The sequence below is a fragment of the Haematobia irritans genome, chromosome 5 (genome assembly GCF_050003625.1).
Source record: "Haematobia irritans isolate KBUSLIRL chromosome 5, ASM5000362v1, whole genome shotgun sequence".
Classification (NCBI taxonomy): Eukaryota; Metazoa; Arthropoda; class Insecta; order Diptera; family Muscidae; genus Haematobia; species Haematobia irritans.
In genome coordinates, this window is record NC_134401.1 from 49592001 (window position 1) to 49617410 (window position 25410).

At 29.9% G+C, this 25410-nt stretch overlaps 1 protein-coding gene across 1 annotated transcript; it reads right to left on the bottom strand.

Moving 5' to 3' along the window:
• Positions 1–6592: 6592 nt before the first annotated feature.
• LOC142239680 (uncharacterized) lies at positions 6593–7765 on the bottom strand. The gene has a single exon (XM_075311465.1). It carries the CDS (start codon positions 7763–7765, stop codon positions 6593–6595), a length of 1173 nt encoding a protein of 390 aa, XP_075167580.1.
• Between the last annotated feature and the right edge of the window lie 17645 nt (positions 7766–25410).

Genomic DNA, 25410 nt, shown 5'->3' on the forward strand with positions numbered 1-25410 from the left:
GCACAATATTCGATTTTAGTGGTGGGGAATGCCCCCTCTTTTCACCAATGTAAAATCGTATTGCTAGGTAGACCACCACCAATTTGCGAAGATGAGAGACTAGGCCGTCGTCTATCTTGACTAATGGGAGAGACCCTATCGTTGCTAACCCAGGAATCTCGAGATGATTAAACAGCTACTTAAAACTTCTAAATAATGTCTCACCTCCAGAGACCCTGCTAACCCATGTGCAGAAAACTTTGCTATGCATTTGACTATTGTTTTGACCTGATCTGCCATGTGTTGCATTTTTTTGTACTAGCAACAGTAAAGCAACTGCCACCCTCCTGCCCATTTACACCAATATCTTTTATCATCTATTTTCTTCTCACTCGTTGGGCTTAATTTGATTACTGCCTATTACAATAATATTCATTAATCGATTTAACTTCCATCATACACAACATCTCTATCATCAATCACAAAAAAAAAAACCAACATCCACGTCATCCATCAACGTTGTGATTCAAATGGATACGTGATGTTTTGATCTGGTTGTAAATACCGCAATACATTTGATCCATACCTAAACCAATCAACCTTATGTCATTGGTGGTTTTGGAATTGGATATTGTATGCGCTTCTACTTTACAACCCACAAATCCGCATTCAAACATGTGCCTGGTGATGTGATGATGATGATGATGACGATGATACCTGTAAATGATATTGGACCAATCTAATTCAATTTAAGATGCTATTGTATAGCCATATGGAATGCCTATGTAAACAAGGCCATATCAAAAGTCAATTGGACCTTAAACGTTGTCTTATGTAATATGTACACGGAAAACAAACTTAGGCATATCAAAACAATTTTTCCCCCATGGATTAATGAGTTTTTTATAGATGTCGAGCAAAAGGTAAAGAATTTTAGGGATTGAGCTAAGAAGATTTTGGCATAGATCCGACGATGCCCTAAGGAGTTCAGCACCCCTATGCATTCGCTTTCTTCAGAACAAAGTGTCTCTGCATGTAGCTTGCTTCCGCAGTAATTGCTTCGCCTGATAACGTGTTTCAGCACTAATTGCCTCGGCTTTTAGCTTGTTCCGCAATAATGGCTTCGTCAATTAGCTTAATTTCGCACTAATTTATTCGGCTTTTAGCTTACTTTGGTTATTTTCTTGCTTCCGCACTAATTATTTCATCAATTAGCTCGCTTCCGTACTAATAGCTTCGGTTGTTCACTTGCTTCCGTACTAGTTTCTTTTGCTTTTAGCGTGCTTCTGTACTGATTACTTCGGTACTTAGCTTGCTTCCGCACTAATTGATTACGCTGAAAACTTGTTTCCGCACTAATTGCTTTGGTAAAAACCTTGCTTCAGCACTAACTGTTTCGATATTTAGCTTTCTTCCTCACCAATTGCATCCGTACTGATTGCTTCGGCAATTTGCTTTTGTTCCGCACTAATTTTTACGACTGTTAGCCTGCTTCCGCACTACTTGTTTTGCCTGCTTACTTGTTTCCGCACAAATGGTTCGGTTCTTAACTAATTGCTTCGGATGTTAGCTTGCTTCCGCAGTAATTGCTTCGGCTATAAGCGTGCATCCGTACTAATTGCTTCGGCTTGTAGCTTGATTCTGCATTAATTGTTGCGACAATTAGCTTGCTTTCGCACTAGTAGCTTCAGCATCTAGTTAACTTCTTTATCCCTGAGTTTCCCCCTTGTGTTTGCGTTTGTACCGACATTAACCGCTTTTGTCAGCATCCGTAATGCCTCATCTACAACCTAGGTCAACGAAACCGAAACATCAATACCGAACAGTAACCGACGCCATATCATCGGATCGTCAAAGACAATTCCGAAGCAACGAAACCGAATTATCAACACCGTCTCCACCCATAAAAAAATTGTTAACAGCGTGCATGTTTCAAAACGATCCCTTTATGAAAATGAATCAACACACATGTGGTGTCAAATGGAGAACAGACGGTCTCAATCTGACAACGCTAAAATGACATAAATTTTGACAAAATTTTCTATAGCAATAAAATTTTCTAAAGAATCAAAATTTTAAAAAAAATTTTCTATAGAAATAAAATTTTGACAAAATTTTCTATAGCTATAAAATGTTGAAAAAATTTTCTATAGAAATAAAATTTTGACAAAAGTTTCTATAAAAATAAAATGTTGACGAAATTTTCTATAGCAATAAAATTTTGACAACATTTTCTATTGCAATAAAATTGTGAAAAAATTTTCCTTAGAAATAAAATTTTGACAAAATTTTCCATAGAAATAAAATTTTGACAAACTTTTCTATAGAAATACAATTTTGACAAAATTTTCTATAGAAACCAAATTTTGACAAAATTTTCTATAGAAATAAAATGTTGACAAAATTTTCTATAGAAATAAAATTTTGACAAAACTTTTTATAGTAATAAAATTTTGACAAAATTTTCTATAGCAATAAAATTTTAACAAAATGTTCTATAACAAATAAAATTTTGACAAAATTTTCTACAGAAATAAATTTCGACAAAATTTTCTGTGGAAATAAATTTCGACAAAATGTGCTACAGAAATAAAATTTTGACAAAATTTTCTATTGAAATAAACTGTTGACAAAATTTTGTTTAGAATTTTGACAAGATTTTCTATAGCAATAAAATTTTGATAAAATTTTCTATAGAAATAAAATTTTGACAACATTTTCTATAGAAATAAAATTTTGACAAAATTTTCTATAGAAATAAAAATTTGACAAAATTTTCTATAGAAATAAAATTTTGACAAAATTTCCTATAGAAATAAAATTTTGACAAAATTTTCTATAGAAATAAAATTTTGACAAAATTTTCTATAGAAATACAATTTTGACAAAAGTTTCTATAGAAATACAATTTTGACAAAAGTTTCTATAGAAATAAAATGTTGACAAAACTTTCTATAGTAATAAAATTTTGACAAAATTTTCTATAGAAAAAAAAACTTTTGAAAAATTTTTCTACAGAAATAAAATTTTGACAAAATTTTCTGTGGAAATAAATTTCGACCAAATGTGCTACAGAAATAAAATTTTGACAAAATCTTCTATTGAAATAAAATTTTGAAAAAATTTTCTATAAAAATAAAATTTTGAAAAAATTTCCTATAGAAATAAAATTTTGACAAACCTTCTATAAAAATACAATTTTGACAAAATTTTCTGTAGAATAAAATTTTGAAAAAATTTCTATAGCAATAAAATTTTGACAAAATTTTCTATAGCAATAACATTTTGACAAAATTTTCCATAGAAATAAAATTTTGACAAAATTTTCTATAGCAATAAAATTTTGACAAAATTTTCTATAGCAATAAAATTTTGACAAAATTTTCTATAGCAATAAAATTGTGACAAAAATTTTCTATAGCAATAAAATCTTGACAAAAATTTTCTATAGAAATAAAATTTTGGCAAAATTTTCGATAGGAATAAAATTTTGACAAAATTTTCTATAGAATAAAATTTTGAAAAAATTTTCTATGGAAATAAAATTTTGACAAAATTTTCTATAGAAATAAAATTTTGACAAAATCTTCTATAAAAATACAATTTTGACAAAATTTTCTATAGAATAAAATTTTGAAAAAATTTCTATAGCAATAAAATTTTGACAAAATTTTCTACAGAAATAAATTTCGACAAAATTTTCTGTGGAAATAAATTTCGACAAAATTTTCTATTGAAATAAACTGTTGACAAAATTTTGTTTAGAATTTTCACAAGATTTTCTATAGCAATAAAATTTTGATAAAATTTTCTATAGAAATAAAATTTTGGCAAAATTTTCGATAGGAATAAAATTTTGACAAAATTTTCTATAAAATAAAATTTTGAAAAAATTTTCTATAGAAATAAAATTTTGACAAAATTTTCTATAGAAATAAAATTTTGACAAAATCTTCTATAAAAATACAATTGTGACAAAATTTTCTATAGAATAAAATTTTGAAAAAAATTCTATAGCACTAAAATTTTGACAAAATTTTCTATACCAATAAAATGTTGACAAAATTTTCTATAGCAATAAAATTTTGACAAAATTTTCTATAGAAATAAAATTTTGACAAAATTTTTTATAGAAATAAAATTTTGACAAAATTTTCTATAGCAATAAAATTGTGACAAAAATTTTCTATAGCAATAAAATCTTGACAAAAATTTTCTATAGAAATAAAATTTTGGCAAAATTTTCGATAGGAATAAAATTTTGACAAAATTTTCTATAGAATAAAATTTTGAAAAAATTTTCTATGGAAATAAAATTTTGACAAAATTTTCTATAGAAATAAAATTTTGACAAAATCTTCTATAAAAATACAATTTTGACAAAATTTTCTATAGAATAAAATTTTGAAAAAATTTCTATAGCAATAAAATTTTGACAAAATTTTCTACAGAAATAAATTTCGACAAAATTTTCTGTGGAAATAAATTTCGACAAAATTTTCTATTGAAATAAACTGTTGACAAAATTTTGTTTAGAATTTTCACAAGATTTTCTATAGCAATAAAATTTTGATAAAATTTTCTATAGAAATAAAATTTTGGCAAAATTTTCGATAGGAATAAAATTTTGACAAAATTTTCTATAAAATAAAATTTTGAAAAAATTTTCTATAGAAATAAAATTTTGACAAAATTTTCTATAGAAATAAAATTTTGACAAAATCTTCTATAAAAATACAATTGTGACAAAATTTTCTATAGAATAAAATTTTGAAAAAAATTCTATAGCAATAAAATTTTGACAAAATTTTCTATACCAATAAAATGTTGACAAAATTTTCTATAGCAATAAAATTTTGACAAAATTTTCTATAGAAATAAAATTTTGACAAAATTTTTTATAGAAATAAAATTTTGACAAAATTTTCTATAGCAATAAAATTGTGACAAAAATTTTCTATAGCAATAAAATCTTGACAAAAATTTTCTATAGAAATAAAATTTTGGCAAAATTTTCGATAGGAATAAAATTTTGACAAAATTTTCTATAGAATAAAATTTTGAAAAAATTTTCTATGGAAATAAAATTTTGACAAAATTTTCTATAGAAATAAAATTTTGACAAAATCTTCTATAAAAATACAATTTTGACAAAATTTTCTATAGAATAAAATTTTGAAAAAATTTCTATAGCAATAAAATTTTGACAAAATTTTCTACAGAAATAAATTTCGACAAAATTTTCTGTGGAAATAAATTTCGACAAAATTTTCTATTGAAATAAACTATTGACAAAATTTTGTTTAGAATTTTCACAAGATTTTCTATAGCAATAAAATTTTGATAAAATTTTCTATAGAAATAAAATTTTGGCAAAATTTTCGATAGGAATAAAATTTTGACAAAATTTTCTATAAAATAAAATTTTGAAAAAATTTTCTATAGAAATAAAATTTTGACAAAATTTTCTATAGAAATAAAATTTTGACAAAATCTTCTATAAAAATACAATTGTGACAAAATTTTCTATAGAATAAAATTTTGAAAAAAATTCTATAGCAATAAAATTTTGACAAAATTTTCTATACCAATAAAATGTTGACAAAATTTTCTATAGCAATAAAATTTTGACAAAATTTTCTATAGAAATAAAATTTTGACAAAATTTTTTATAGAAATAAAATTTTGACAAAATTTTCTATAGAAATAAATTTCTACAAAATTTTCTGTGGAAATAAATTTCGACAAAATGTGCTACACAAATAAAATTTTGACAAAATTTTCTATAGAAATAAAATTTTGGCAAAATTTTCTATAGGAATACAATTTTGACAAAATTTTCTGTAGAAATAAAATTTTGGCAACATTTTCTATAGAAATAAAATTTTGATTATTCATTTTGTTCGGCTTGAGGTCATAGAAACAATCGATTATTGATTTGTTTTAATATTTATTTCCAATATTTCGGTTAGTGCCACTAACCATCTTCTGGGATTTTGTATCTACATAAAATACAAAAATTAAATTACATTTAATGTTCACAAAAAACACAATTGTTATTGAAAATATATTTTATCGAAAAATAACTAACTTGAGTTCTTGTGCTGCTGTTTGTCTCGCAATTCGCCGTACACTAAACTTCGTTTGTGTCGATGCTTGTTTATAATATGTCGATACATTCTGGCGCATTCTTCCGTGTCTTTTTTGAAATTCATTCTTTTGTCAGGAGAGAGATCTATTATATTGAGCATCTAAAGAGTGTATCTTCGTCTATGATTATTCTCTTGAGCAAGTATCTCGACGTCTGTAAAGTTGGGCTTGTGTCCTTTTGTTGTACAGTGAGCTGCCAGTGCTGTTTTTTGTTCTACCGACTTGTCTGTAGCTTTATGGTCTGATTTATGCGACGAAAGTCTTGTCTTAAGTTTAGACATTGTTGTGCCAACATATGCCATTGGACATATGTTGGACTTGTCCCCATTACATTTAATTTTGTATACTATATTACTCTTGTTCTCACTCTTTATTTTTGACTTTGTATTGCTGAATAATTCTTGTACTGTTCTTGACGTCCGTGATGCAATTTGAATTTTGTCCTTGTTATATATGTCCGATTTTAAAAACGTTCTGAGAAACCCTCGATGTATGTCATGGGCTTATAGGACTTATCCTTTTTATGTTCCAGCTTTTCAATTGTTTTAGTTTTAACGCGATTAATCAGTCTGTATATTATTCTATTTGGAAACTCGTTTGCGGTCAATATTTGTTTTATTTTTATTTCGTTCTCCTTGTGAAATTCTGCATCACTTATCCTTAGAACCCGATCTATATAATTAATATCTGTCATATGTATTATACGTTTATTGTGTTTTGAATTATAATTTATAAGTCTTCCAGTTGCAGTTGGTTTTTGATACCAATTCAGCCTCAAATCGTTACCATCTCTCAATATGTTGCAGTCCAAATATGACAACTTGTTGTCTTTTTCTAATTCCATTGTAAATTGGATTTGGCTGTGGAATGAGTTTAAAGCGTGAAGAGTCCTTTCTACGTCTATTTTCTTTATTATGGCAAATATGTCGTCAACATATTTTGTAATAATTCGAGGTTTCGGTATGTTGCTTAAGGAATTGTCTAATAGTTCTTCCATGATGATGTCAGCAATTATTGGAGATGCTGGAGATCCCATTGGCATTCCTTTTAATTGTTCATAAGGCTTATCTTCATATTTAAAGTACCTACTGTCTTTGATGCAAAATAGTGCCAGTTCCTTAAAAATATCTCGAGGTATTTTGGTATAATTTTTGATTAAGTCCCATTTCTTCTCAATTATTGCAATGGCTAGGTTTACTGGTATACTGGGAAATAGTGACACAACATCAAACGATATCAGGATTTCGTCGTCCTCTAATTTTACATTCTTAATTTTCGATTTAAAGTCAATCGCGTCTTTTACGTTGTATTTTGAATCTTTGGTGTCGTTCTTTAAGATACTAGTTATGTATCTACACATCTTGTACGATGGTGAATTAATCGACGAACAAATTGGTCTCAGTGGTGTTCCTTCTTTGTGTACCTTCGGAAGTCCATAAATTCTTGGGGCTATAGCAGTTCTACTCGTCAATTTATTCTTTTCCTCTATGCTGATTAGGTTTTCTTTATATAATTTTTCCACTAATTTATTATTCTTTGTTTGAAATTTCGATGTTGGATCTATCTTTAACCGTTTGTAACTACACATGTCATGTATTATCGCACGTATTTTTGAGTTGCATTCATTGCTGTCCATAGCAACAGTTTTTCCACCTTTATCCGCACTTAGTATTAAAATATCTTTGTTTTTGACAAAATTTTCTATAGAAATAAAATTTTGACAAAATTTTCTGTGGAAATAAAATTTTGAGTAAAATTTTCTATAGCACTAAAATTCTGACAAAATTTTCTATAGAAATAAAATTTTCTATAGAAATAAAATTTTGACAAAATTTTCTGTGAAAATAAAATTTTGACAAAATTTTCTATAGAAATACAATTTTGACAACATTTTCTGTAGAAATAAAATTTTGACAACATTTTCTATAGAAATAAAATTTTGACAAAAAATTTTATGGAAAAGTAAGTTTTCAATTGTGCTGCCATGGCCCGCCTTGCATATAAAGGGTCATGGGTTCAATATCAGTTTCCGCCAAACACCAAACCATTTTTCAGCGTTGGATTATCCCATCTCAGTTTTTTCTCAGTGTATAAAGCTTTTTAATTTGTCCAATTTCCTTCTTCAATATTCCATTCCGGTCCCATATTCGTCTCTTCCACTCTTGAGATTCTTGGCAAATGATTTACGCTATTACATTCTAATACAACGATTGCTGTTTTTTTGTTTTTGGTTGTTTGTTTCATTTTTGCTCTTGATTCTCGGAACATTTGTTTTTGTCGTCGTCTTACAAAGCCACATGACAGAAACAAATTGCCGTCACCTCATTCTCGACTAACATTGCTAAAATTGCAGGTTCCATTGCCAAGAAAAAAAAGAGTGCGAAAATGAAATTCCCAACATGATTCATGACCCCTAATTTGGAGAGTTGATTTATGATGCACGGATCTCAACCCCTACACACATCGATATGAGATAAATAATAGCAAAATTCAATTGAAATAAATTGAGTGTACTTTTCTTTGCTTTTGTTCCGGCGAACAGTAGGTGGGAGGAAATATTGGTTTAATTATGGAATTGATATTTTGATGAAAGTAATGAAAGAAACTTCACAAAGAAAAATATATCTTAAGGATTTGTTAAAGTGTGAGGTTTAGTTGATGGAAAAAATTCTCAAAATATTACTAAATTGGTCAAGGTTAACAATAAATCTATTTCAACTAAACACTTCGGCTGACATAAAAACTCCATGGATCTTTCCGAAGTTTATGTGTTTTTTTAATTTTCCTACAGCTCTTAAAAAGTCACCTTTCAAATAAACAGTGGCAAAAAAAAAGAAAAAATATATGGTATTTAGTAAAACAATAAAAAAGTGCCATATACATAATTCAATTCACGGAATCAATATCAAAATCATTAGTCTAAAGACAAAACCTTTGGAATGGTAATTCTACTCTCAGTGGAAAATTTTGAGTAAATCTGCTGATCATATTTTTATCAAAATTCGCATACTTTCAACCAAATTTTGCACTTGTTTTACGACAATATCAATCGTAATACTTGTGCAAAATTTAAAGAAAATAATTAGCAGATCGACCACCCTGTAAATATTTGCCTGTTTTAGAGCGACTTAAATTAGTCTTTCTGTTAGGAGTTCACCTTTAAGGCTATTACTATTTGTTCGTTCCAACTGATCGCTCGACAAAAATGTTGATTTACCCTGTAGCAAATTCTTATTTAATCCCAAGAAAATTCACTAATTCCCTAATCATAATGAAATCAATGCTAATCGCCTGCATTTCCCATTCTTCCTGAAAAAAAAACACGCAAAATCCTAACAATATTAAACTCAGATTGGAATGCTTGAGGGATTATATATCTTAGCCAATAAAATGAAAACCATAAAACACTACTGCTATAACTACTGTGGTAAGGGATTATGCTGCATGGTAAAAAAGAAAACCTGAACTCTGAATGGAAGAAACCTGTAGAAATGCAATCACGGTTGCCACTCATGGCAAAAATAATCTACCGCAATTTTAAGAAAATTTGAGCAAAAATCTACCAAAGAAAAAATGATTTTAAAGTTAACCTAACACAAAAATTAAAATTTGTAAATTTATATACAATTTTGTCAACATTTTATTTCCATAGAAAATTTTCTCAAAATTGTATTTCTATAGAAAATGTTGCTAAAATTTTATTTCCATAGAAAATTTTATCAAAATTTTATTTCTATAGAAAATCTTGTCAAAATTTTATTTCTATAGAAAATTTTGTCAAAATCGTATTTCTATAGAAAATTTTGTAAAAATTTTATTTTTATAGAAATTTTTGTCAAAATTTTATTTTTATAGAAAATTTCGTCAAAATTTTACTTCTTATAGAAGATTTTGTCAAAATTTTAGTTCAATATTTTATTTCTATAGAAAATTTTTTCTAAATTTTATTTCTATAGAAAATTTTGTCAAAATTGTATTTCTATAGAATCGTCTGAATTGCTAGTTTTACCGGAATGCTTGGAAATAATGAAAGAAAAAGGACCACAATTAAGCAGTATACAGACATGACGAAGGATTTATTTATAGATTTAATTACATTTTGCATTAAAGACACCCGATATTTTAAATTCGAGGACAAGATTTATGAGCAGTTAAAAGGTATGTCCATGGGTTCCCCGGCTTCACCAATTGTAGCAGACATTTTTATGGAGGAAATTTTAGATGCCGTATTTAAAAATATCACAAAACCACCGATTTTAACTAAATACGTTGATGACATCTTCGCGATCATCATGGCATCAGAAGTCGACGAAACATTAAAGGCCTTAAACTCATATAATAGACAAATTCAATTCACGAAGGAATTAGAACTGGGCAATAAACTACCATATCTTTACGTAATAATACATAGACAAGGAAACCAACTGAGACTATATTGGTACCAATAACCAACGGCTTCGGGGCGACTGCTCAATTTTTACTCTAAGTACAATAAACGTATAATAATCAACACCGCTACAAATTTCATACGAAGGATATTTAATATTAGTGATCCAGAATTTCATTCTGAAAATGAAGATAAAATTGAACGAATTCTCCAAGACAACAATTTCCCACAGCGAACGATATTTCAACTTTCATCGAAAGTAATATAAAAGCCAACCAGCATAACAACCAAAAATTGACCAATGATAAGGATTCAAACTTATACAAACCAGTGACGTATATACCAAACTTCTCCGAGAGACTGTGCAAGTCTAATATATACAATAAAGAAAAATACCAACTCGCGTTAAAAACTACTAATACAGTAAACGGATTATTTAGTAAAACCAAAACAAAAATTAAGAATGAAGACCAACACAACGTAGTATATAATATAAAATGCAACGGTGACAAATCCAACTTATGCCAAAAGACATATATTGGTACAACAATGATAAAATTAAAAACAAGATTGTCTTCACATAAATCGGATTTAAAAACAACAGACAAGCCAATGGAACAAAAAACAGCACTTGCGGCCCACTGTACTTTGACTGGTCACAAACCTAACTTGAACGACGTGGAAATCCTAAGCAAGGAAAACAACTACAGACGAAGATTTACTCTGGAAATGTTACACATAATTAACACTCCCACTAACGAGAGAATAAACTATAAAAAAGATATTGAGAACTGCGCGAGAATATATCGGCATACGATACAAAAACACAAGAGAAAGTAATCACCAGTAGAAAAACAGACAGCGAAGTAACAAGACAGCGGAGAAAATGTAAAGTACAATAGATAGTTTGATTTTATTTTGTGAATTTTGTAATTAATTTTTGTAAAATTTAGTAATTTGTAGCATTGAAAACGGTTCTGACGAAGTCAACCGAAATATTGGAAAAATAAAAGAAACCAACAATTTCAAGTTTAATTCATAGACCTATAGCCGAGATTATAATATCAAAAATCATAAAAATTAAAATAAAAAGGTCAACAATATCAACAACAAACACAAAATTTTATTTCTATAGAAAATTTTGTCAAAATTTTATTTCTATAGAAAATTTTGTCAAAATTTTATTTCTATAGAAAATTTTGTCAAAATTTTATTTCTATAGAAAATGTCAAAATTTTATTTCTATAGAAAATTTTGTCAAATTTTTATTTCCATAGAAAATTTTGTCAAAGTTTTATTTTTTATAGAAAATTTTGTCAAAATTTTATTTCTCTAGAAAATTTGACAAAATTTTATTTCTATAGAAAATTATGTCAACATTTTATTTTTATAGAAAATTTTGTCACAATTTTATTTTTTATAGAAGATTTTGTCAAAATTTTATTTCTCTAGAAAATTTGACAAAATTTTATTTCTATAGAAAATTATGTCAACATTTTTTTTTATAGAAAATTTTGTCAAAATTTTATTGCTCTAGAAAATTTTGTCAAAATTTTATTTCTATAGAAAATTTTGTCAAAATTTTAGTTCTATAGAAAATTTTGTCGAAATTGTATTTCTTTAGAAAATTTTGTCAAAATTGTATTTCTATAGAGAATTTTGTCAAAATTGTATTTCCATAGAAAATTTTATTTTATATATATATTATTTTATCAAAATTTTATTTTTATAGAAAATTTTATCAATATTTTATTTCTATAGAAAATTTTGTCAAAATTTTATTTCTATAGAAAATTTTGTTTCTATAGAACATTTTGTCAAATTTTTTTTTTTTTATAGAAGATTTTGTCAAAATTTTATTTCTCTAGAAAATGTGGCAAAATTTAATTTTTATAGAAGATTTTATCAAAATTTTATTTCTCTAGAAAATTTTGTGAAAATTTTATTTCTCTAGAAAATTTTCTCAAAGTAAAACCCAGCCAACTTCATTCAAATCGATGATTTGACAGTGGCAAAGGAAAAGGGATATGTTTGTACGAATTTATTTCGGCATAAGCCGGCTATCATGTAAAACCTTTTTCGGAAGGTTCAAGTGTGATTCATTGTTGGGTTTAATGAACTGCCTGAATTTATTCTGATAATTGGTTGATAGTTTTGCTGCAAGTAGAGGATGCTGATGAGGAATGTGGTAATTCCAAAACGTGCGTCCATCCAACCATCTTGCAGTCTATAAGGCATTGCCCAAATAAATTTGACAAACATTCTTTTCTTCTGTTGGTTAAGCTGCACTTGTAGTTTGGTCAATGCATGGTTTTAAGCTGAAATCAAAAAACAACAACAAAAATTTTATTTCTATAGAAAAATTTTCTAAAATTTTAGTTCTATAGAAAATTTTGTCAAAATTTTGTTTCTCTAGAAAATTTTGTCAAAATTTTATTTCTCTAGAAAATTTTGTCAAAATTTTATTTCTCTAGAACATTTTGTCAAAATTTTATTTTTATAGAAAATTTTGTCAATATTTTATTTCTTTAGAAAATTTTGTCAAAATTTTATTTCTATAGAAAATTTTGTCAAAATTGTATTTCTATAAAAAATTTTGTCAAAATTGTATTTTCATAGAAAATTTTGTCAAAATTTTATTTCTGTATAAAATTCTATCAAAATTGTATTTCTATAGAAAATTTTGTCAAAATGTTATTTCTATAGGAAATTTTATTTCGAAAATTTTGTCAATATTTTATTTCTATAGAAAATTTTGTCTAAATTGTATTTCCATAGGAAATTTTGTCAAAATTTTATTTCTGTATAAAATTCTATCAAAATTGTATTTCTATAGAAAATTTTGTCAAAATGTTATTTCTATAGGAAATTTTATTTCTATAAAATATTTTATCAAATTTTTATTTCTATAAAAATTTTTTTAAAAATTATATTTCTATAGAAAATTTTGTCAAAATTTTATTTCTATAGAAAACGTTGTCAACATTTTATTTCTGTAGAAAAGGTTGTCAACATTTTATTTCTCTAGAAAATTTTGGCAAAATTTTGTTTCTATAAAAAATTTTTTTGAAAAGGATTATTTGCAAAATCTATCAAAACGTTAAGAATTCTAGCAATCTAACAAACATTAAAAAATCTACCAGTTTTTGTAGAATTTTACTAAATGTGGTAACCGTGAGTGCAATGGTTTTCGTCTCCCCTTTTTCGTGTTAGCTCTATTCTATGGCATCTGTACTAATATTATGACTTTTGCAAGCGACAAGTTGCCTTAAAAGGTTACAAGTAGATTTATGAGATAGAGTATGGCTTGTTTTCTTTCTTTTCTATTCCATAGCCGCCACATTTAGTGGTGGCTAAGATTCATTCCCTCCTCCTCATTCACTGTGGTTCGTTTTGAAGTTTGAATTATTGCCGGGACTAGAAGATTTTACACACTAAACGGGAAGGTCATAAAATTTCCTAAAATGGAGAAGGAAAACAACAAATAAAACGCAAGTCCAGTTTGGACACATGATGATGTCTCCATATATATTTTTTCTAAAGAAAAAATATTTCCTAAACGCAAAAAGCCTATATCGGACTTTGGTCTTTTTGTTATCTTTTTCATTATTTATGAGGATGTTTTGTTTGTGTGGAGTACAATCAAATGGGGGGTGGTTGGAATATTGAAGATTTCTTCATTTGCCATTTTTTAGTTATGATGACATATGTCAAAATGCTAAAATGGTTGCCTTAGCATGTGAAACAACCGAAAAAAAAGAAAAATAAAATTTGGAAATATTTATAACAGAATATTGGGTTCATTTCATTTGTCCTTTCATGTTTATTTATTCTTGTTTTCCCTTATTGACTTATGAGTCTCTGTTTATAAAATATACGCAAAATTTAACTTCCGACACTTGGTTTTAGTATTCATTGGGGAGGAAAACGAAGTGGTCATAGGTCATACGAATATCCAATAGAAATTTGAAATACACAAAATGGATAATGAAAACATATGACTTGGGACCCATGAATAATTCTATTTAACATACTTTAAGCTGGAACATAATCAAAAATACTATTTTCTTATGAAATTAAATTTTGTTGGATCAAGGGTGTGACTATATAAATATAAGCAAATAGTAAACAGGTTATGGACCCTTAATTTTTTAACACAATATTAAGGACATTTTAATTACAAGGAAAGGCTGTAACATACAACGTGGCCGATATGTAATGCAATGAATTGTTTTTAAATTTATTGTTCAAAAGCAATAACAAATAACGGAAATAACGTAAATTTTTCGAATCAGTTCAGATTTGCGCGAATTGGCAACCTTTGGCACGAACTGTGGCCTTCAAGCAGCCGACAAAGCCATCACACGCTACACGATACCCCAGAGCTACTGGGATATATTGCCCCATTTCCATTATTACATTATTATATATTTCTTTTAATACTCTCTTATTTTTGGTCTATATTTTGTTAGAGTGGATAAAATTACAAAGAAATAATTTTGTATTTATTTTTTATAAATATTTTTCTTTTTTTTTTTGCAGGTGAGTAAATACAGCCCATTCGAAATGGAAATTTGATGTTAGATAAAAAATTCAACCTACGGATAAAGTATGTAATGTATTTAGTTAAAAATTAAATTTTTATGGCAAAATATAAGAAGTCATTAGTGCACTGCAAAAAAACATGCCCGGTTCAAAAGATTTGCCGTTCATTCAAATAAAAATAATTCATGGAATTATTATATTTTGAGAAAGTTTCCTTAACTTTAATATTTTTTGTTGGGAACAAATTATACACAAATGAAACATAAAAATGTACGAAATTCGTTACTCCCACAAAATAGAGCAGAATTTCTTAAAATTTGTAGATTTTACCAATAATGCACCCCATAATTAACTTCGTATGGTATTAAAGACTCCAATTTTTCCATCAAGCTAGAAAATTTTATTTAAAAGTGAAGCAAATTAAAATATATTTACTTATTTTTGTGAAATCAGCAAGTGTTTTGGAAACTTCCATCTCTGTTATGAACACATGTTAAATTTTGTTTCGATCTGGCAACTCCTTCATATAGAAACAGGTGTTTGAAAAAAGACGTATCCGCAATTTTTTTACAATGGAAAAATTAGAAATGCGTGCTGTGATTAAATATTTACATAAAAAAGGTTTACCGGGACAAGAAATTCATAATGATATGGTGAATGTGTTAGGTGAAAGTGCTCCTTCATATACAACAGTAAAAAATTGGGTTGCTGAATTTAAACGTGGTCGTACAAGCATTGAAGATGAACCACGTAGTGGACGTCTAAAAACAGCAACAACAACAGAAATTGTAGCCAAAGTGCCATGATATGGAATTAAATGATCGACGAATAAAAGTGCGTGAAATTGCTAATATCATGGGCATCTCAAATGATCGAGTCCATTTAATTTAGCATGAAGACCTACAGATGAAAAAGCTTTCTACAAGATGGGTGCCGCATTTGTTAACATTCGATCAAAAGCGCATAAGAATAAACATTTCTCAAGCTTGTTTGGATCGTTTTAAGCGAAATAAAATGGATTTTAAGCGTCGTTTCATAACTGTTGATGAGACATGGATCCATCACTATACTCCAGAGACACAAAGAACAATCCAAACAATGGACTGAAGCTGGAGGAAGTGCCCCAAAGAAGGGAAAAACAATTCAATCGGCTGGTAAGGTTATGGCAACGGTTTTTTGGGACTTCAAAGGTATTTTATTGATTGACTATCTGCAAAAGGGTAAAATACTCTGAAGTACTCTGAATACTATTGCAACCTTTTGGATCAATTAAATGTACAAATTCGAGAAAAACGTCCTGGCTTACAAAAAAAAAAAAAAAAAAAAAAAAAAAAACAAGTATATACGGCCGTAAGTTCGGCCAGGCCGAAGCTTATGTACCCTCCATCATGGATTGCGTAGAAATTTCATCTAGACACTGCCATCCACAATCGAATTACTTAAGTTGCGGTAAAGCTTGCCGATGGCAAGGTATCTTAAAACCTCCTAACACCATCTTCTACATTGTATGTAAGTCCATACGTGGTATATATTAAATCAAAAAAGATCGATCCAATACGTATATAATTCAGTTTGACAAAGTAGACATAAAATTTTGACAAAATTTCTACAGAAATAAAATTTTAACAAAATTTTATATAAAAAAAAAAAATTTCACAAAATTTTCTATAGAAATAAAAATTATGACAAAATTTTCTATAGAAAGAAAATTTTGACAAAAATTTCTACAGCAATAAAATTTTAACAAAATTTTCTATCGAAATGGACTTTTGACAAAATTTTCTATAGAAATAAAATCTTGGTAGATTATTTTTGGCTCAAGTGGCAACCATGATTATGAACCGAATAAAATTTGAACAAAATTTTCTATAGAAATAAAATTTTGACAAAATTTTCTATAGAAATAAAATTTTGACAATGATGAAAATTTTATTATGAACCGAATAAAATTTTAACAAAATTTTCTCTAGAAATAAAATTTTGACAAAATTTTCTATAGAAATAAAATTTTGGTAGATTTTGGCTCTAGTGGCAACCATGATTATGAACCGATATGGACCAATTTTTGTGTGATTGGACCAATTTTGGTATGGTTGTTAGCGACCACATACTAACACCACGTGCCTACTTTGAACCGGATCGTATGAATTTTGCTCCTCCAAGAGGCTCCGGAGGTCAAATCTGGAGAATGTTTTATATGGGGTCTATATATAATTATGGACCGATGTGGACCAATTTTTGCATGGTTGTTAGAGACCATATACCAACATCATGTACCAAATTTCAGCCGGATCGGAATAAATTTGCTTCTCTTTGAGGCTCCGCAAGCCAAATATGGGGATCGGTTTATATGGGGGCTATATATAATTATGAACCGATGTGGACCAATTTTTGCATGATTATTAGAGACCATATACCAACACCATGTTCCAAATTTCAGCCGGATCGGATGCAATTTGCTCCTCTTTAAGGCTTCGCAAGCCAAATCTGGAGATCGGTTTATATGGGGTCTATATATAATTATGGACCGATGTGGACCAATTTTTGCATGGTTGTTAGAGACCATATACCAACATCATGTACCAAATTTCAGCCGGATCGGAATAAATTTGCTTCTCTTTGAGGCTCCGCAAGCCAAATCTGGGGATCGGTTTATATGGGGGCTATATATAATTATGGACCGATGTGCACCAGTTTTTGCATGATTATTAGAGACCATATACCAACACCATGTACCAAATTTCAGCCGGATCGAATGAAATATGCTTCTCTTAGAGGCTCCACAAGCCAAATCTGGGGATCGGTTTATATGGGGGCTATATATAATTAAGGACCGGTATGGACCAATTTTTGCATGGTTGTTAGAAACCATATACCAACTTCATGTATCAAATTTCAGCCGGATCGGATGAAATTTGCTTCTCTTTTAACTCCGCAAGCCAAATCTGGGGATCGGTTTATATGGGGGCTATATATAATTATGGACCGATGTGAACCAATTTTTGCATGGTTGTTAGAGACCGTATACCAACACCATGTACCAAATTTCAGCCGGATCGGATGAAATTTGCTTCTCTTTTAGGCTCCGCAAGCCAAATCTGGGGATCGGTTTATATGGGGGCTATATATAATTATGGACCGATGTGGACCAATTTCTGCATGGTTGTTAGAGACCATATACCAACACCATATACCAAATTCCATGAAATGGATCGGATGAAATATGCTTCTGTCAGAGGCTCCACAAGCCAAATCTGAGGGTCCCTTTATATGGGGGCTATACGTAAAAGTGGACCGATATGGCCCATTTTCAATACCATCCGACCTACATCGATAACAACTACTTGTGCCAAGTTTCAAGTCGATAGCTTGTTTCGTTCGGAAGTTAGCGTGATTTCAACAGACGGACGGACGGACGGACGGACATGCTTAGATCGACTCAGAATTTCACCACAACCAAGAATATATATACTTTATGGGGTCTTAGAGCAATATCTCGATGTGTTACAAACGGAATGACAAAGTTAATATACCCCCCATCCTATGATGGAGGGTATAAAAATAATTTTTCATCAAGACCAGCGCACAAGAGTGTTTTAACAATGGCTAAAATCAACGAATTAAAGTAAGAGTTGCTTGACCACCCTCCTTATTCTCCTGATTTAGCTCCCAGTGAATTTTACTTGTTTCCAAATCTAAAAAAAAATCCTTGCTGGCAAGCGTTTTACCTCAAATGAAGATGCAATTACAGTTGTAAACCACTATTTTGAAGACCTTGAGGAAAACTATATTAATCAAGGGATAGAATTGCTAGAAAAGCGTTGGACTAAGTGTATTGAAGTTTCAGGATATTATATTGAAAAATAAAAATATTTTTGAAAAACTATCTATTCTCTTTCATTGATAGGCTAAGATGTTTCCGAACGGCCCTCGTATGTAAAAAACAAACTTTTTGGTATTCGATCAAAGCAGGATGGATCTCTTTCATTGATAGGCTAAGAAGTTTCCGAAACGCCCTCGTATGTAACAAAAAAAAAAAAACACTTTTTGGTATTCGATCGAAGCAGGATGGATCCCACAACCTTTGTATGTAACCATTGCTCCACGGTGGGCAAGTAAATGTATGTCTATGTTAACTAAAGTTTCTTTACATCGGCTCGTGGCCGCCCAAAGCTTTTCTATATAAATATAACTGTTTGACTGTTACGTAGCCCAGTGCATAGTGTGTTGGTTTACAAACTGTATGGTCCGAGGCTCGAGTCTACACGCAAAAAAATAATTCTTTCCTCCCAAACGAAATTTTAGACATACAAAGTTCGTTTCTCATTTGCTTTTCGCTGTAAGGAAGTGTATTTGGGAGAAAAGTATATACTTTTTGTGATAAACGTTTATTCTTTTCCAGGGTGTAAAAACAATTTCATAAGGACAAACTCAAAAAAAAAAAACATTGTTTTCTTGCTAATTGCATTTTCCCTCAAATCTTTCTCACATCCACGATGTTTTTTAGTTCTTAACACCTTTTCCTGTAATACCAACAATGTAGAAGAAATTATACGATTTTATACATTTTTAAAATTTCTTTACCTTTACATCACTGATTTGGAAAATATATCCCATACATATAGAATCGGGTCATATCGGGCCCACAAAGCCTTCATATTTTATTTCTTCGCTATATAGAAAAAAATTTGGTTCATAAATACACATGTTGACTGAACTCCCATTTTTATACCCTCCACCATAGGATGGGGGTATATTAACTTAGTCATTCCGTTTGTAACACATCGAAATATTGCTCTAAGACCCCATAAAGTATATATATTCTGGGTCGTGGTGAAATTCTGAGTCGATCTAAGCATGTCCGTCCGTCTGTCCGTCTGTCCGTCTGTCCGTCCGTCTGTGGAAATCACGCTAACTTCCGAACGAAACAAGCTATCGACTTGAAACTTGGCACAAGTAGTTGTTATTGATGTAGGTCGGATGGTATTGAAAATCGGCCATATCGGACCACGTTTACGTATAGCCCCCATATAAACCGATCCCCAAATTTGGCTTGGGGAGCCTCCCGGAGCAGCAAAATTCATCCGATCCGGTTGAAATTTGGTACCTGATGTTAGTATACGGCCTCTAACAACCATGTAAAAATTGGTCCATATCGGTCCATATTTATATATAGCTCCCATATAAACCGATCCCCAGATTTGACCGCCGGAGCCTCTTGGAGGAGCAAAATTCATCCGATCCGGTTGAAATTTAGTACGTGGTCTTAGTATACGGTCTCTAACACCCGTGCAAAAATTGGTCCATATCGGTCCATAATTATATATAGCCCCCATATAAACCGATCCCCAGATTTGACCTCCGGAGCCTCTTGGAGGGGAAAAATTCATCCGATCCGGTTGAAATGTGGTAGCTGATGTTAGTATACGGTCTCTAACAACCATGCAAAAATTGGTCGATATCGGTCCATAATTATATATAGCCCCCATATAAACCGATCCCCAGATTTGACCTCCGGAGCCTCTTGGAGGAGCAAAATTCATCCGATCCAATTGAAATTTAGTACGTGGTGTTAGTATATAGTCTCTAACAACCATGCAAAAATTGGTCCATATCGGTCCATAATTATATATAGCAAAAGTCATCCGATGCGGTTGAAATTTGGTACATTTTGTCAATATATGGCCTCTAACAGCTATGTAAAAATTGGTCAATATCGGTCTTTAGTTATATATAGCCGATGACTTATTACACAAAAATTGGTCCATATCGCCAAAAATAATCTACCAAAACTTTATTTCCATAGAAAATTTTGTCAAATTTTATTACTATAGAAAGTTGTGTCAAAATTTCATTTCTATAGAAAGTTTTGTCAAACGTTTATTTCTATATAAATGTTTGTCAAAATTTTATTTCCATAGAAAGTTTTGTCAAAATTTTATTTTTATAGAAAATTTTGTAAAAAATTTATTTCTGTAGAAAATTTTGTCAACATTTTATTTCTATACAAAATTTTGTCAACATTTTACTTCCATAGAAAATTTTGTCAACATTTTATTTCTATAGAAGATTTTGTCAAGTTTTCATTTCTATAGAAAATTTTGTCAAACTATATTATATACGTATTTAATCGGCCTTTTTTTGTTTAATATATACCCCGTATGGGCTAACTTACAGTTTTGAAGACAGTGTTAAAAAGTTTTACGATACCTTGCCATCGGCAAGTGTTATCGCAACCCAAGTAATTCGATTGTGGATGACAGCCTTTAGTAGCAGTTCCTACGCAATCCATGGTGGAGGGTACATAAGATTCGGCCTGGCCGAACTTACGGCCGTATATACTTGTTATTTCTCGAGCATTTAGAAGACGACATGCATAAGATAAAAATTCGATGACTCTTTAAAATCATAAGTAATTCTGAAAAGGGCTTGTATCGGATGATATTTTGAACACCTGTCTCCTTGATTTGTATTTTGAAATATTCATCACATTGTAACTCTTTTTTTCAATTTTTTAATTTTTACGGATTTTTCACAGCAGAAAAATCCTTGAAACTTTCAGCGATCGTAGGGGGCGTTCATGTAGTGAAAATAGGGTACCTAATTTTTTGACACCTGGTCGCGGAGGGGGACCTCACCTTTGTCGGACTTTTTGAAAATTGGACCAAAGTTGACCGATTTGTTTGAAATTTTCATTGAAAGTTGGGGTTGGCATCTAGATAAAGATCCGCTACTTTATATTTCGATATTTGGTGGCGGAGGGGGACCTCCCCTTTGTTCGACTTTTTTTTTAAAGTACAGTGAAAAAACTAAAATTCTCTAAATTATCTGAGATTTACAGAGAACATGCGGTGAGGTTATGGCATTTATAAGCGGTACCTGATGATTTCATATGTTGCCCTACTTTTTGAAACTTGGAACAAAATTATGCGATTTGCTTGAAATTTTCATTGAATGTTGGGGTTGACATCTAGACAAAAATCCGCTACATTATTTTTCGGTATTTGGTCGGGGAGGGGTTCCATCCCTTTGCCCGACTTTTTTTTAAAGTACAATGAAAACAAAACTCCCCCGACTGAAATTTTACGGAAAAATGGGTGAGGTTATGAAATTTATATCAGGTTCCTGATTTTTTAATAAAAATAAAAGGGCATAGGGAGACATCCGCTTCTCTTAAGTACATACAGAGAAACAATTAAATTTTACCGAGTTACTTGAAATTTACAGAGGACTGGGGAGAGGTTACGCTATTAATAGTTGATAACTTATTTTGTTATATTTGGACGGAAGAGAGGCCGCCCCTTTAGGCTTATAATTTGCTTGACATTTTCTGGGATGTTTACAAAAGATACGCTACATCACTTTTCGATATATGGTCGGGGAGGAGGTCCTCCTCTAAAACTGCAAAAAAAAAAACAAAAATTCTTAAGTTTTCTTGAAATTTACAAAGGCAGTGAAGGAAGGTTATGAACGAAGCGGCAACCTTCATTGCCCCACACTTGAAGGAAAGTTTCAAGAATTTTCAGGGAAAGTTAGGGGTGCTATTCACTACGGTGTTTGTCGATGTTGTATCGGGGAAAGTGAAGCCCCCTTTAAAACAATAGCGCAAAATTTAAACATCTCCGAACTACTTGATATTCACAGAGAACGTGGGAGGAGGTGATTAAATTTATACATGGTTTTTAAATTAGTATATGACTTTTCGATATCTGGTTGGGGAAGGGGAAAATTGAAATAAATTTTGTCGGTAGAATTTATAGGGACCATTGAGCAGTTGTGAAATTAATATAGGGTACGTGATAGTCCGATATCAGGTCGGAGTGGAGCAAAGGTGGGGAGAGGGTTCCTTTTGTCCGTTTTTTTTTTTCTTAAATTGAAAGTAGAGGGTTGTCCGTAAATGGGAACTCGGTACATAATTTTATGATTTTTGCACAGGATTCTGACAGACTTCTTTTTAGTAAAGAACTTAAATGTTCATGAAATTAGCAGCCAACGTAGAGAGTGCATCATTTTCCAACATTTTAGCAAATGTTAGTGTGGTAAAATTTTTTACTACTTTTGCTTTTTCCGATTTATTGGATGGGAAACATTAATTCTTTGTATGTTATTATAATATAGTGCATAATTTTCAGATATGTTGAGGAGAAGGATGCCTTTCCTTGACAAACCACACTTAAAATTCACAAGAAATATAGAAGATTGTCCAACTACTTGAATACAGAAGATTATTTAAAAAAATTGAAGGAAGGGGTAAACCCTCTCCCCGACATTTTTTAAGACGAACCGTTTTACATATGCATATCCGACGTATTTGTACCTATAAACGAAATGACAAGTAGTCCGATTTGTTTGAAAGAATTCAAATCTTTTCGAATTTGTTTTCAGCACGAAGGATATGGTTGACTAAGTTAACGCAAAATATTCCTACAAATACGCTTTGGAACGCGCAGCGAAGCGCGCCGGGTTACGCTAGTATCGACATAATTGTTTTTATGGATTATGATTTTTTGTTCATTATAATTCGAGGATTCTGTGATGAAGGTAAAAGTCGGTCAACATAACTGGCACGTGCTGGCGTCACTATCTCAACTGATTTTATTTCTACTTTAATTAGATGCAATTTTAATTTTACTTTAATTAGATGGTATAATTGAACGAAAAGCAACTATTCCTTGAAAACATAATTCAGTTGAAAAAAAAAAATCACGAGTACTGACAGATAATCTTCATATACAAACTAACAGATGCTAGTGATTAATACTTGCTGTTGATCTTATCAACAACTTGGCTTGGTGTCAAGTGTCCATTAGACAGAGTGATAGAAAAGCCACTCCTCATAAAATTCAAATGTTTTCTTTGATACAAGCTCTGCGGTTAGTCGACATGTTTTTGATTTATTTTGCATATGTTCTGCTTTTTGTTTTTGATTTTAATTGGAACAATATGACTGTGGGCTATGTTATTTAAATAATTTATAACTTAACGGAATAATTACATTTTCTTGACACATTAACATAAAATCAAAGGGCAGAATTTGTTGTAATTACACTCACAAAAAAAAAAAAAAAACAAGTATATACGGCCGTAAGTTCGGCCAGGCCGAAGCTTATGTACCCTACATCATGGATTGCGTAGAAATTTCTTCTAAAAACCGCCATCCACAATCGAATTACTTATGTTGCGGTAACGCTTGCCAATGGCAAGGTATCTTAAAACCTCCTAACACCGTCTTCTAAATTATAAGTAAGTCCGTACGTGGTATTAAATGAAAAAAAGACCGATTAAATACGTATATAATTCAGTTTGATAAAATTTTCTATAGAAATAAAATTTTGACAAAATTTTCTATAGAAATAAAATTTTAACAAAATTTTTTATAGAAATCAAATTTTGGCAAAATTTTCTATAGAAATAAAGTTTTGACAAAATTTTCTATAGAAATAAAGTTTTGGCAAAATTTTCTATAGAAATGAAATTTTAACAAAATTTTCTATGGAAATAAAATTTTAACAAAATTTTCTATAGAAATAAAATTTTAACAAAATTTTCTATAGAAATAAAGTTTTGACAAAATTTTCTATAGAAATAAAGTTTTGACAAAATTTTCTATAGAAATGAAATTTTAACAAAATTTTCTATGGAAATAAAATTTTAACAAAATTTTCTATGGAAATAAAATTTTAACAAAATTTTCTATAGAAATAAAATTTTAACAAAATTTTCTATAGAAATAAAATTTTAACAAAATTTTCTATAGAAATGAAATTTTAACAAAATTTTCTATGGAAATCAAATTTTAACAAAATTTTCTATAGAAATAAAATTTTAACAAAATTTTCTATAGAAATAAAATTTTAACAAAATTTTTTATAGAAATAAAATTTTGGCAAAATTTTCTATAGAAATAAAGTTTTGACAAAATTTTCTATAGAAATAAAATTTTAACTAAATTTTCTATGGAAATAAAATTTTAACAAAATTTTCTATAGAAATAAAATTTTGGTAGATTATTTTTGGCAACCATGATTATGAACCGATCTGGACCAATTTTTGTGTGATTGGGGATCCGCTATATAACTATAGGCCGATATGGACCAATTTTGGTATGGTTGTTAGCGGCCATATACTAACACCACGTTCCAAATGTGAACCGAATCGGATGAATTTTGCTCCTCCAAGAGGCTCCGGAGTTAAAATCTGGAGAACTGTTTATATGTGGGCTATATATAGTTATGGACTGATATGGACCAGTTCTCGCACGGTTGTTAGAGACCATGTACTAACACCATATTCCATATTCAAACGGATCGGATGAAATTTGCTTCTCTTAGAGGCTCCGCAAGCCAAAT